Source organism: Hemitrygon akajei, chromosome 31 (genome assembly GCF_048418815.1).
Source record: "Hemitrygon akajei chromosome 31, sHemAka1.3, whole genome shotgun sequence".
Classification (NCBI taxonomy): domain Eukaryota; kingdom Metazoa; phylum Chordata; class Chondrichthyes; order Myliobatiformes; family Dasyatidae; genus Hemitrygon; species Hemitrygon akajei.
Window position 1 is genome coordinate 5,225,537 of NC_133154.1, and position 13,373 is coordinate 5,238,909.

Consider the following 13,373-nt stretch of genomic DNA (forward strand, 5'->3'; position numbering starts at 1 on the left):
ATTCTGAATCACGAAAATAAATTGTGCAAAAAATAACAAATTAATAAATATGTAGAAAAAGTTCCTTCAGAATTTAAGATTGGTTAAAATATTCCATAACGTTTACTGACTTTAGAAAATCATATGATACCTATCAGTTACCTAAAGTCTCACAAACCAACCAGAGCAGCATATCATACGCAGTGGATTCCAGTTCATTGGGCCATCGGTTAATTGGGACAATTCTTAAAGAACACAAGAAAATTGCTGGGATTCCTCTAGTCCTCTAGTCTATTTAGAACATTATGTTGATCAATTAGGGCAGATTTTAACTCGCAACAGTTGTGTGCACTCATGTGGCTGTTAGATGCTACACCGTGCTTTGAATGAACAGTTTTGAAATAGTGTCAGCTGGGTGTGTTTGTGTACAAAATGCAGGATAGTTGGTGTTTCAGAACAGTTTTACTCACTGCGGTTTCAAGCATTCAAAGGAATTTAAACTGCGTACAAAAGGTTGTTGCCCTCTACCTCGTTGGCAGGGTTAAGTTTATTTCACGATCGTACACAATCACATTTCCTTTTTTTGGTTTCTGATGTGGATGGTGTTGACAACGTGGGGTTTGTGGTGATTTGTCTGTAGATTTTAGAATTGGCTTATTTATACTGTTTTTATTTTAAAAAAATTATTCAGTGTGCACATGTTGCTGTCACTGGGCAAAGACTGCACACAAGATTTTGCACACTGGTCATTACAAATTAGAGGGAACGTTGATGGGCACCAGGGAGGGAATGACAGGCTGTTTAAAGTGAGCAGCAGAGAAGGAGTGAATGATGTGGGCTTTTGGCGACAGCTGGCTTCCAAAACATCAGGGTATTCACTTGGAGCTTTATCCCTACATTGTTTAACCTCTTCACTTGGATTGTCTTATGAATTGCAGCAAATGACCTAACCAGTGACTCAGCCTTCCCTATTTCAGTGATGGTCATTTCGCCTTTAATCTATCGATGCTTGCAATATTGTTGTCCTGCAAATATCGCGCCCCCCCCCCCCATTTTCTTAATAACAAAAAGGCTTTGGAGTCCAGATGCTAGGTTTAGAGAGTAACACTTGGGTGTGCACCATGATCCCGGAAGTAACTGCAATTATCTGGGACTTTTATAGGCTGGAGAGGAGAGGGCACTTCAGTTGTTGCTGCTGTTCTCAGGCTGGCTCAGGAATTACACGACATCCTCTTGGTTCACTGCTACTTTAAAGTGTGATAAGTTCCTGGAGCATTTAATGACACTGGATTCAGTTTTATGTTGTGCATCACAGCCTGGTATCGAAGCACCAATGCCTTTGAGTGGAAAATCCTACAAAAAGTAGTCGATTTGGCCCAGAACATCATGGGTTAAACCCTCCCAACCATTGAGCACATCTACACGAAATGCTGTCGTAGGAAAGCAGCATCCAACAAAGATCCTCACCACCCAGGCCTTTCTCTTTTCCCGCTGGCAGAAGATACAGGAGCCTCAGGACTTGCACCACCAGGTTCAAGAACAGTTACCACCCCTCAGCCATCAGGCTCTTGAACAAAAAGGGGGTAACTACGCTCATTCTACTACTGGTGTTTCCATAACCGACGGGCTCACTTTAAGGACTCTTTATCTTGCTACCTCATGCTCGATATTTATTGCTATTTACTTATATCTGCATAGTTTGTTGTTCCTCGATCCTGTTTACAGTTACAGTTCTATAGATTTGCTAGGAATGCAGGAAAACGAACCACTGGGTTGTATGTGGCGACACATATGAACTCTGACAATAAATTTTACTTGGATGTTTGGAAGATGATATTAGCAAAGCACAGTCCGGTCAGTGGCAGTAATGCACCCTTAAGTTATTCTGCCAAATGATATTAAATGACAGAAGGAGAGGCATGTTCGTGCAATCAGGCTTGTAAATGCAGCAAGGATTGAACTTAACTAAACTACAACAGACATTCCTCTACCTGCTCCTTAGAGGTTCCTGAGGCTGATAGAGGAAAGGATACCGAGCTAAGAGGCACTGCACCTTCCCCACTCTTGTCAAAGCAGAACGGGTATCTCTGGCACCGAGGGAACTCACCACTTTCTCCATGAAGCCCGTGAAACACCAGAAGGAATCGACTTCATTCTGAGTCACGTAGAGTATGGGAGAGAGGAGGTCACTCATTCCCTGTACGTAACCTGGAAAACAGAGCCACAGAAACCGTTTCAGACATCAGCTTAGAGGGAAGGTGCAGAGAGGTCTATCAGAATGTTACCAGGGAATGAAAGGCTGGGGGAGTTTCCCTTTGAGCTGGGAAGGTTAAAGTAGAACTTAAAATGTTATAGAACCACTCAGCATGGGAACAGGCTCTTCGGTGCACTTGGCCCATGACGACAAATAAGTCATTAGGTACCCGTTTGGGCACTACAGTTAGCGCAACGCTATTACAGTTCAGGGCATCGGAGTTTGGAGTTTAATTCCGATGTCATCTGTAAGGAATCTGTATGTAGATTGCGTGGGTTTTCTCCAGGTGCTCTGGTTTCCTCCCACAATCCAAAGACGTACTGGTTAGTAGGCTAAGTGATCGTTGTAAATTGCCCCATGATTAGGCCAGGGTAAAGGGGGCTGCTGGGCAGCATGGCTCAAAGGGCCGGAAAGGCCTATTCTGCGCTGTATCTCTAAATAAATTTACACACACTTTTTTTTTCTCTCTCCCCAGATTCTGCCACTCACCTACACACTCGGGACCATTTACAGTGATCAACTAACCTACCAACCCTCATGCCTTTGAGATATGGAGGAATTACTAGAAGGATTTGAGAGCCAATAAGGAGAAAACTCTTCCTTTTGGGCAGCAAATGGGTCACAAGTGCAAGACCATTTGCAAAAGAAACGAGAATTAGTATAGCTTTTGAACAGAGGGTTTTTATGATTTTGGTCATAGCCAGGGGTAGTAATGGGATAAGCTCCTATTAAATGCTCCGAATGGCATGCGTCTCAAATAGCCTCTGGCAACCAAGTCCAACTCCTGGCTTTCACATATGGCTTAGCTACTAAGCCCAGTGGAATTGTATCTACTGGCGGGGAAGGGGCAAAGGTGGGTTACTGGCACATTAAAACCAGTCTCTTCGGGCAGATGGGGCTCGTCAGCCGTGGTTGGCAGCTCATCTAGAAGGAAAACTCTGATCTCAAACCTCTGCTGCCTTGCGGGTCATTTTATGATTTTGTATTTACTGTCTAAAAGGGCAGTGGAAACAGAAGAAAGAACAGCTTTCAATGAGAATTTGAAAAATTCTTCAAAGGGATCATTTTTGGGGGGGGGCTGCAAAGGGAGACTGGGATTAACTGTAATGATCCTTCAAAGAGCTAGCACAGGTGTGATGGGTTGAATAGCCTCTTCCTATGTTGCTCAATTCTAAAATACAATACAAGACACTAGTGTACAGCACCTAAGCGCGCATTGTCACCAGATACAGAGGCATTCCTTTCTTGGATCCAGTACGAACAGGTTGGGGTGATAACCCAAAATTCTTTATGCTCTTTAACTTTGTAAATACAACACTGTGAAAAGGACAGGGCATTGAGGACCAACTCAGATCAGGAGGGAGAGGGAAGAATGTGGTTGAAATGTACAATAGCTGCAGGTTTTGAGTTCTATACTGGAAATACCCCGATGGGATGGCTGATAAATATAACAAAATGTGTTTTTAAACTAATCTTGCAGTTAAAGTATTTTGTTATCAGTTTAATCCACCTTGAGCTCCATTTCATGGGCCATAAGTGTAAGCCCAGATCTATGTTGCCCTTGCAACCAACTTCCTTCACAGTGTTTGCTAACTAACACAGATTCCCAGTTCGTTAAAAGCTTCACACTAAAAATTCTCAACCGGAACCCACAAACTCACCTCATCAGCCCTCCACCCCAAACCCTCCCGGACTCCAATCCTGAGATATCCAAATACTGCCACACTTCAGTACTGGCTACACATGGACTCAAAGTTAGAAATCTTCTCCTTAAACTCCATCATCTCACTAAGGTGTGAGTGTGTGTGAGAGAGTGAGTCTCTCTCTCTGGGTGAGTGTGGGTGTGGGGGTGTCTGTGCATGTGTGCCTGTTTGTCTCTGTGAGTGTGTGTGTGTGTGTGTGTGTGTGTGTGTGTGTGTGTGTGTGTGTGTGTGTGCCTGTTTGTCTTTCTGGGTGAGAGGGCGTGCCTGCATACGAGCATGGAGAGACAGGGTACCCAGATCGAAGTTGTACATGCAGTAAGTCATCAGCACATCATTCAATAGCACCAGGCCTGGGTTGTCATTCCCCTCGTAGAACTTGTTGCTGCGATCAGTCCTGCTAACATCCCGCTCTGCAGTGAGAGAGAGAAAAAAAAACTTAATTTCAAAACACAGTCCCTAACGCTAATACTAAGTGCCAACAAGTTAATGCAGTTCCCAAAATAGGACGGGCAGCCATTTGAACCAACATTTTAGCAAAAATGATTCCTAAGCAATGGTGCAATTCAGACCTCACCATATCAGGGCTGTACTCGTTGAAATTTAGAAGAATGAGAGGGGCATCTCATTAAAATCTATCAGATATAGAAAGGCTGAGAGAACGTGGACGTGGAGAGGATGTTTCCTATAACGGGAGTGTCTGGGACCAGAGTGCATAGCCTCAGAATACAAGGATATCCCCTTAAAACAGAGATGAGGAGGAATTTCTTCAGCCAGAGGGTGGTAAATCTGTGAAATTCATTGCCACAGGGAGGCCAAGCCATTGGGTATATTTTTAGCGGAGGTTGATAGGTTCATCAATCAGGACATCAAAGGTTATGCGGAGAAGGCAGGAGAAAGGGAATAATGAATCAGCCACGACGGAATGGCGGAGCAGACTTGCTGGGTGGCAGGGAGTTCAGCAGTCTCACAGCCTGGGGAGAAGAAGCTGTTTCCCAACCAAAAAGTCCTTGTCCTAATGTTACAGCACCTCCTACCTGATGTGGGTGGTGGGGGGGATGGTCAAAGAGATTGTTGGATGGATGGAGGGATCATTGACACTATAAAGGGGTCTGCATATGCAGTGTCTCTGATCTCTGACTACCGTAGAAGGATTTTAAAGTTTGCCCGTCTCTCTGACAAACTCACCAATCAGACTCTTGTATGCCCGTAGCAGGGAGTTCCGACGTTCCTGATCCTCTGTCACTGATTTCCACTGCAGTTTCATCCGGAAATATTCATCTCTACAGAAATCACCGGAACTTTAGCTTGCCTGGTGCACGGAGTGGGACACAAGTTCTAAGGACACAACTTACTTTTTTAGCGGGATTGGACGGCCATGAGTGAGTTACAAGGATGAATAAAGACAGCTCTGTGCAGGGACTCGAACCATGGCCAGATAGAGTTACACCACCACCATCCCATACGGCTCTCAGCTCATTACTGTCTGGTTTAAAAAGCTCTCTGTATTATCAGTTACACAGCAAGATTCCTCCTGCTCTCTGTTCTTCATTCCCTGTCTTTCACCAGTAACCAAGAACTCAGTACTCCTCGATAACCCTCAGTATACGTAATGTTGAGGCTTCAGAAAGCACTGGTGAGGGCTCAGTTGGGGTGTTGCGAACAGTTTTGGGCCCCTGATCTTAGGATAAGGATCCACTGATGCTGGGGAGGATTCAAAGGAGGTTCACAAAACCGATTCCAGGATTGAACGGCTTGCCACGTGAAGAGTGCTTTCTGGCGGGATTGGTCTAGAATTCAGAAGAATGAAGGGTGACCTAATTGAAACCTATTGAATGGTGGAAGGTCTTGATAGAGTGGATGTGGAGAGGATGTCTCTTATGGAAAGAGAGTCTTGGGCCAGAGGACACAGCCTCAGGAGAGAAGGGAGTTCCTTTAGAACAGAGGAGGAACTTCTTTAGCCAGAGAGTGGTGTATCTGTGGAATTCTTTGCCATAGGTGACTTTGGAGGCCAAGTCTTTATGTACATTTAAGGCAGAGGTTGATAGATTCTTGATTAGTCAGGGCATGAAGGGATACAGGGAGAAGGCAGGAGATTGGGGCTAGCAGCAAAAATGGATCAGCCATGATGAAATTGCAGAGCAGACTCAATGAGCCAAATGGCCGAATTCTGCTCCTATATCTTATGCTCCCAACCCTCTCATGGCATCTCTTTGATCTGATGGCATTTCTGTTACAGAGAGCTAGTGTGAAGTCCTATAAGATGCCTGAGTCCACCAGGCGGCAGGTAGCATAGTGGTTAGCGCAATCACTTGATAGCGCCAGTGATCACCGATTCCAGTCACTATCTGCCAGGAATTTGAATATTCTCCCCATGGTTTCTCTTGAGTTTCCCTGCCCCACATCCGGGTTAGGGTTAGTAAACTGTAGACATGCTACGCTGGCTCTAGAAATGTACTGACGCTCACTGGCTTTCCTCAGCATATCCGAATCTGATTTTATACATTTCATTGCACTCTTCCATGTAGAAATGAAGCAAATCTTTAAAACAATGTATTAATGGAAGTTTTTTGTTAAGCCATATCGGAGCCACTTTGCAATGAACTCAGTGGCTCCTGGTGCTTTACAGCAGCTTGGAACTTGCTGGGGCTTACTGCATTTAAGGTGTACACGGTCAGATAACAGAGAGTGTAAAGTTTCAGCCTGTTATCACAAATCAGATTGAGAAACATGTCCGCGTCTGAATGCATTACTTCTGAATTTCATCAGCCCTCCAGTTAGCTGCCCTCCCCTGAGAAAACCTCTCGCCCGACCACTCATGCTTCCGCATGCAAACAACCCCATTGCCTCCTCTCTTCACTTTTTCCAATGTAGGGTCACAAGTAGAGTTGCCGCTTACGTTTTTTGCTTTACCATAACTTTGCGTTCCTCGGCTGTACTGTCCCAGGGGTAGTATCCCAGCAGGAATTTCCACACTTCCCGACGGATGCTGTGGCACAGTCCCTGAGGTAAAAGGAATAGGGAATAAATTGGATAGATTTCAAGGGGCTTTGATGAAAGGAATCAAGATGACTGGTAACTAGACAGCCCATCTTTGCTGGCAATGAGGCAATTGACTGTCAATTCCTGATCACCTATGTCCTGCCCACTTAAATACTCCTCAATACTGTTGTAATAAAGATTCTAAGATTTTATCCCACAGAAGATGAAGGATCAGTGATCTGTGTCAAAGTCAGAATAGTATGCACTTCTTAAGGAATTTTAAAGATGATGGCAATACACAGATATCTTGGTGGTGAGGACAATGGATTTGGGAGGAGGTATGAAAGAATCTTTGGTGGGTTGCTATGGTGATGGCCAAATCACACAGTAACAAGGGGATACTGGTGGGAGAAGAAATAAGATTTATCTCTTTTTTAACCTCTAAATAATTTGTTAAACACTCTTTTTCTGGTAACCAATAATTGCAAGTAAACATGAGGAAATCTGCAGATGCTGGAAATTTAAACAACACACACAAAATGCTGGTGGAACACAGCAGGTCAGGCAGCATCTATAAGGAGAAGCACTGTCAATGTTTCGGGCCGAGACTCTTCGTCCTGAAACGTCTCGGCCCGAAATGTCGACAGTGCTTCTCCTTATAGATGCTGCCTGACCTGCTGTGTTCCACCAGCATTTTGTGTGTGTTGTAATCATTGCAAGTAATAGTCTGTAACTTCTCTTTGGACTTGGAGGCAATTCGGTGAGCCAGCTGGCCCACCGCTGAGGTTCAGGCCCTGAGTGTATCGAAGCAACTGAACCCAAGGTTTCAATGATGATTTAGGCACTGGGCCAGACTGAAAAGGTCAGGGTTTTGGGACCAGAGGTGAGGGATGGACCGGTTCAGCTCGTTGCTCCGCTCTGCACTGAACCAAGGGTCTGTGGACAGGACTGCCTTCGTTGTTTTCAGTTCAGAACATAATTTGTTTGCGTTCATTGTTTGCATATTTGTTTATTTTTCTCTCTGCACATTGGGTGTTTGACGGTCTTTGTTTTTTTTGAATGGGTTCTTATATAGTTTGTGGCTGCCTGTAAGGAGATGAATCTCAAGAGTGAATAATGTATACATGCATTGATAATAAATGAACTTTGAAGTAGAAAAGAAATCTGAAAAAAGCTAGGATTTTTTTCCCCCCCCAAACATAACAAACTATGACAATCTGGAAAGAAAATCTGATAGGTTAACATACCAAAGTCCATAAAACTGCTACACCACAGTAACACAGTGGCTAGCGTGACATTATTACATCTAGGGGTCGTTGGAGTTCAATTCCAGCACCCTCTAAGAAAGTTTGTACACTTTTCCTGTGCACATGTGGGTTTCCTCCGGGTGCTCTGGTTTCCTCCCACATCCCTAAGATGTACCAGTTTGTAGATTAATTGGACTTTGATCCTATGTTCAGCCTAGGGTTAAATCAGGGGGTGCTGGGTGGCATGGATTGCTGGGCTGGAAAACAGCCTGTTACTGCGCTGTATCTCTAAGTAAAATAAACTGTAAAAACATAAAGCAATGCTAGGCTATGGGAGAGAGAGGGCAAGGAATTGGGGCCAAAGCTGAAAGCTACGGGACAAAAGACTTGTTCTGCCGAAAAGAGTTCCCTTCAGAGTTGTGGAGTGCACAACCCCCTCCCCCATGATTTAACAGTATTGTAAACAGAGAACATGGGCCCCAGGCACACAAACACTTGCTATCTCATTAGATGACGAGGGTCCAAAATTAATGTGAGAAAACAAGATGTCCAAATGTTAATCAAGAAAGATCTTTCACTTCTACAACTTTCAAGCCCGCAGTATAGCAAGATACTCTGAAGAGCAGCCATATTGCAGTGCAGCAGCCAAACTCTGCATAGCAGAGTGCCAAGTAGGTGATAGATTGTGACGTAATCTGGTCGGCAGAACAATTGGAGGCAAGGCATCCACTGGTGTAGGGTGTTGGTCTTTACAACTTTCTCTCTTTACTGTGAGCAGTTTTGGGCCTCTCTCTCTGGCATAATACCATGCAGAGACTGGAGTAAAGCTCCCTTGAATAAGATTATAGACTCCTGTCCTTGCTCTCTACCTCACTACTCAAGCTTCCTACTCTCATGAAACCCATCGAATATTGAAAGGCCTCAATAGGGTGGATGTAAAGAAGATGTTTTCTATAGAGGAAGAGTTTAGGAATAGAGGGACTCAGAATAGAGGGACAGCTCTTTAGAACAAGAGATGAAGAGGAATTTCTTTAACTCCTCTTAAAGAAAAGATGAACTGGCATTGGACAGGGCCCCAGAGGAGATTCAGGAGAATTATTCCGGGAACAGAAGGTTTAATGTATGAGGAGCGTTGGTTGGCTGTGGGCTGGTAGCCGCTGGAGTTTAGAAGAGTGAGGTGTGATCTCACTGAAATCTATTGTATATTAAAAGGTCTAGATGGAGTGGATGTGGAGAGGATGTTTCCTGTAGTGAGTGAGTCGAGGACCAGAGAGCTCAGCCTCAGAATAGAGGGATGGCCCTTTAGAGGAGGAGTTTCTTTAGCCTGAGGGTGATGAATCTGTGGAATTCATTGCCACAGATGGATGTAGAGGAGGTCATCGGTTATATTTAAAGCGGAGGTTGATAGGATCCTGATCAGTGTAGGAATCGAAGGTTATGGAAAGAAGGCAGGAGGATAGGGTTGAGAGGGATAATAATTCAACCATGATGGAATGGCAGAGTAGACTTGATGGGCCGAATGGCCTAATTCTACACAGGTGGTTTTACTGTTGACTTTTATTTGTATTAGCTTTCCAGGCAGTACATTCTACATTGTCAGAACTTATTCCATTAAAAATATATCATCCAGTGATCAGGTGTAGAATATGTTCCCTCTTCTTAGCAACAGCTGAGAAACACTGCCGGATGAACTCAGTCCCCTTTGAGATGTCTTCTTAGTGTCACCGGGAAACCTTAATGGCTTTCCATCCACGTACCTCCAGATCAATAACTTCAGAGCCCTGAAATTATTGATCTGGAGGCACATGTTTAAATTGAAGCACAGATGGTGAGGAATTGAAATTCTCTGATATCCGGCATCAGCATTGGTCATCATTAAACAACTGGACTGCTTTAAACATGGCCAACGTGCCAGAGTTCGAAGAGGAAGTACTGCAAAACTCGGATAATCCTCTACTGACCACTCAGAAATCCCCATAGCTCTTTATCCACAAGACATACGAGCATATGATGCTGCAGGTCGGTGGTGATGTGAGAACCCAAAAGTCTGATGAACGACTGATACAGAGCTCCTCAGAGCCTTAACTGGAAATAACACCACAGGACAAAGGAGCAGAATTAGGCCATTTGGCCCAACAATTCTGCTCCGCCATTCCACCATGTCTGATTTATTATCCCTCTCAACCCCATTTTCCTGCCTTCTCCCCACAACCTTTGACACCCTGACTAATCAGAATCTATCTGGGTGATAATGTGGATAACTGGATCAGCAAATATATGGATGACACCAAGATTGGAAGCATAGTGGTCAGTGAGGAAGACCATTGAAGTTAGCAGTGGCATCTGGACTGGCCGGAAAAACGGCAGATGGAACTTAATACAGGTAAGTGTGAGCTGTTGCACTTTGGGAGGACCTGCCAGGGTAGGTCTTACACAGTGAGCGGTAGAGTACTGAGGAGTGTGGTAGAACAGAGGGATCTGCGAATACACAGCAACAATTCTTTGAAAGTGGCGTCACAGGCAGACAGGGTCATAAAGAAAGCTTTTGGCAGATTGGCCTTCATAAATCAAAGTATTGAGTACAGGAGATGGGATGTTATGTTGAAGTTGTATAACTCGTTGGTGAGGCCTAATTTGGAGAATTGTGTTCAGTTTTGGTCACCAACCTTCAGAAAAGACGTAAATAAGGCTGAAAGAGTATAGAGAAAATTTACAAGGATGTTTCTGGGACTTGATGACCTGAGGTATAGGGAAAGGCTGAATAGGTTAGGACGTTATTCCCTAGAACATAGAAGACTGAGGGGAGATTTGATAGAAGTATACAAAATTATGAGGGGGATAGTTAGGGTAAGTGCAAGCATTTTGGTGGCAGGATGGAGATACGTTTCTACCAAAGGAGGTGTTAAGGCGCTCCTTCCCTCCATTAGCCTGCAGATCAACTCTTGGGAGGGTGTAGCACCTGCTTATCCCTCTGATCAGGGTCACGTGAAGCCATGGGAGCAGGTGGTGGATGGTCGTATGAGCAGCTGGTGCATATCACAAGTCCTGGTTATGCGACCACTGACACCAGGCAGACAATCAAAGACCATGATCTCCCACATCACACAGAACAGCACATAATGATGAAATGCAAGCAGGCTTTTTCCACTGAGGTTGGGTGAGACTAGAACTAATGACTAAGGGTGAAAGATAAAATATCTAAAAGAGAACCTGAGGAGGAACATCTTCACTAGAGGATGGGGAGAGTTTGAAACAGGCCGGCATGGGATGTGGTGGATATGGGGTCGATTTCAACATTTAAAAGAAGTTTAGATAAGTATGTGGATGGGAGGGTTATGGAGGGCTCTGGTTCAGTTGTGGGTCGAGGGGATGAGGCAGAATAATAGTTCAGTATGGACTGGATGGGCCAAGGGCTTTGCTTCTATGCTGTAGCATTCTACAAGGTGACTATGACCCTATGACTTCTAAGAGTTTATGTTTCAATGACATCCTCTTAAACTTCTTTGCCTCAAGACGATAGAGCTTGCATTCATCTCTTGAGAGAACAATTCAGTGAACACACTAGACAGAGGCAGCACAGGTGATTTAATTCCTTCTGCCTACTCTGTAATTCAATTAGTTCTTTTACCTCAGTGACATTTTTTACCTCCAATCACAAATCCCTCAGTTCGCAGAACATTTAAATATATTTTGGTTACTGAATCACAGAACCACTTGCACTTGCTTTTAGCATGCTCTATTCTTAATACAAGTTACAAACAAAATTACTCTATACTCAGTGGCCCCTCTATTAGGTATACCTGCTTGCTAATCAGCCAGTCATGTGGCAGTAACTCAATATATAATGGCATGCAGACATGGTCAAGAGGTTCAGTTGTTGTTTAGACCAAACACCAGAATTGGGATAGAAAAGTGACTTTAACCGTGGAATGATTGTTGGTGCCAGATGGGGTGGTTTGAGTATCTCAGAAACTGCTGATCTCCTCAGATTTTCACACACAACAGTCTCTAGAGTTTACAGAGAATGGTGGGAGAGACAAATAACATCCAGTAATACAAGGTGAAAATGCCTTGATAATGAGAGAGGTCAGAGAACAGGAAGACTGATTCAAGCTGATAGGAAGGTGACAGTAATTCAAGTAACCACGTGTCACAACAGTGGTGTGCAGAAGAGCATCTCTGAATGCACAACATGTCAAACCTTGAAGTGGATGGGCTACAGCAGCAGAAGACCACAAACATACACTCAGTGGACAGGAGGTGTCTAATAAAGTGGCCACTGAGTGCAAATTCCTGCTTTATTTGTGTTATCAACCTGTAGTTAAGAAAGGTAAATGATACTTTGCAATAATGGCATGAAATGTTTTAGCTGTAAATACAGAATCTGATGATGAATGAAAGAAAGAATCTACCTACTCCTTTAAAAATCTTCTTCTTCAGTTCCTCCACGTCGCGAACTCTTCCTTCTGGGTCCAGATGTTTCGCCCACTCTGCAGCCGTTAGAGTCTCCTGCCGCTGCACCGTGGGTCTCTGGCCAAGATCAGCTTGCTGGTAAGGATACAAAGGAAAAGTCTGAGGTGCGAATGTGTGGAACCTTTGCTTTAATTGATTTTTATCTAGAGATAGTGCAGTAACAGGGGCCTGCAGTGCCCGGTTACACCCATGTGACCAATTAACCAGCTAACCTGTACGCCTTTAGAATGTGGGAGGAAATCGGAGCACCTGGAGGAAACCCATGCAGTCACAGGGAGAACATTCAAAACTCTTTATAGACGGTGGCTGGATTTGAACCCAGATTGCTGGCACTGTAACAACATCCCACTAACCGCTATGCCACCCAGATCATGCAAGATTTCCGCTTGTGCTTCATATTACTCAATACACAGCAGAGAAATACCCATTAGGCCTTTTAGGTCAATACTGATATGTAAGTTCCATGTCAGTCACCCCCCCCTCCCCCACCCAATCTACATTTCTCCTGACACCTACCACCTTGTACTTCTTCCTCCCCTCCCCCTACCTTCTTACTCTTACCACCCCTTCATTTCCAGTCCTGATGAAGGAGAAGAAGAAAGCCCTTAACTCTGAGTGGAGTCATCGGGACACCGTCGAGATGCCATTTTTTTTTTTAGCAGGCTTGTTTTTACGAGGCCGAGTTGCTAGCTTGACGCTCAGCCCAGCGCGGATGGAAAGCGTGCTCCAAAGCCTTCG

General features: G+C 44.4%; 1 protein-coding gene across 1 annotated transcript in view; it reads right to left on the reverse strand.

Annotated features, from left to right (window-relative positions):
- Positions 1–13,373, reverse strand: part of tbc1d17 (TBC1 domain family, member 17) — an 86,023-nt gene that overhangs the window by 25,662 nt on the left and 46,988 nt on the right. Inside the window, exons 8-12 of the mRNA XM_073033880.1 lie at positions 12,579–12,710; positions 6,833–6,936; positions 5,122–5,216; positions 4,230–4,346; positions 2,087–2,187 (exon numbers count right to left, since the gene is read on the reverse strand). Coding sequence (XP_072889981.1) covers positions 2,087–2,187; positions 4,230–4,346; positions 5,122–5,216; positions 6,833–6,936; positions 12,579–12,710 — 549 coding nt within the window. The remainder of the gene's footprint in view (positions 1–2,086; positions 2,188–4,229; positions 4,347–5,121; positions 5,217–6,832; positions 6,937–12,578; positions 12,711–13,373) is intronic.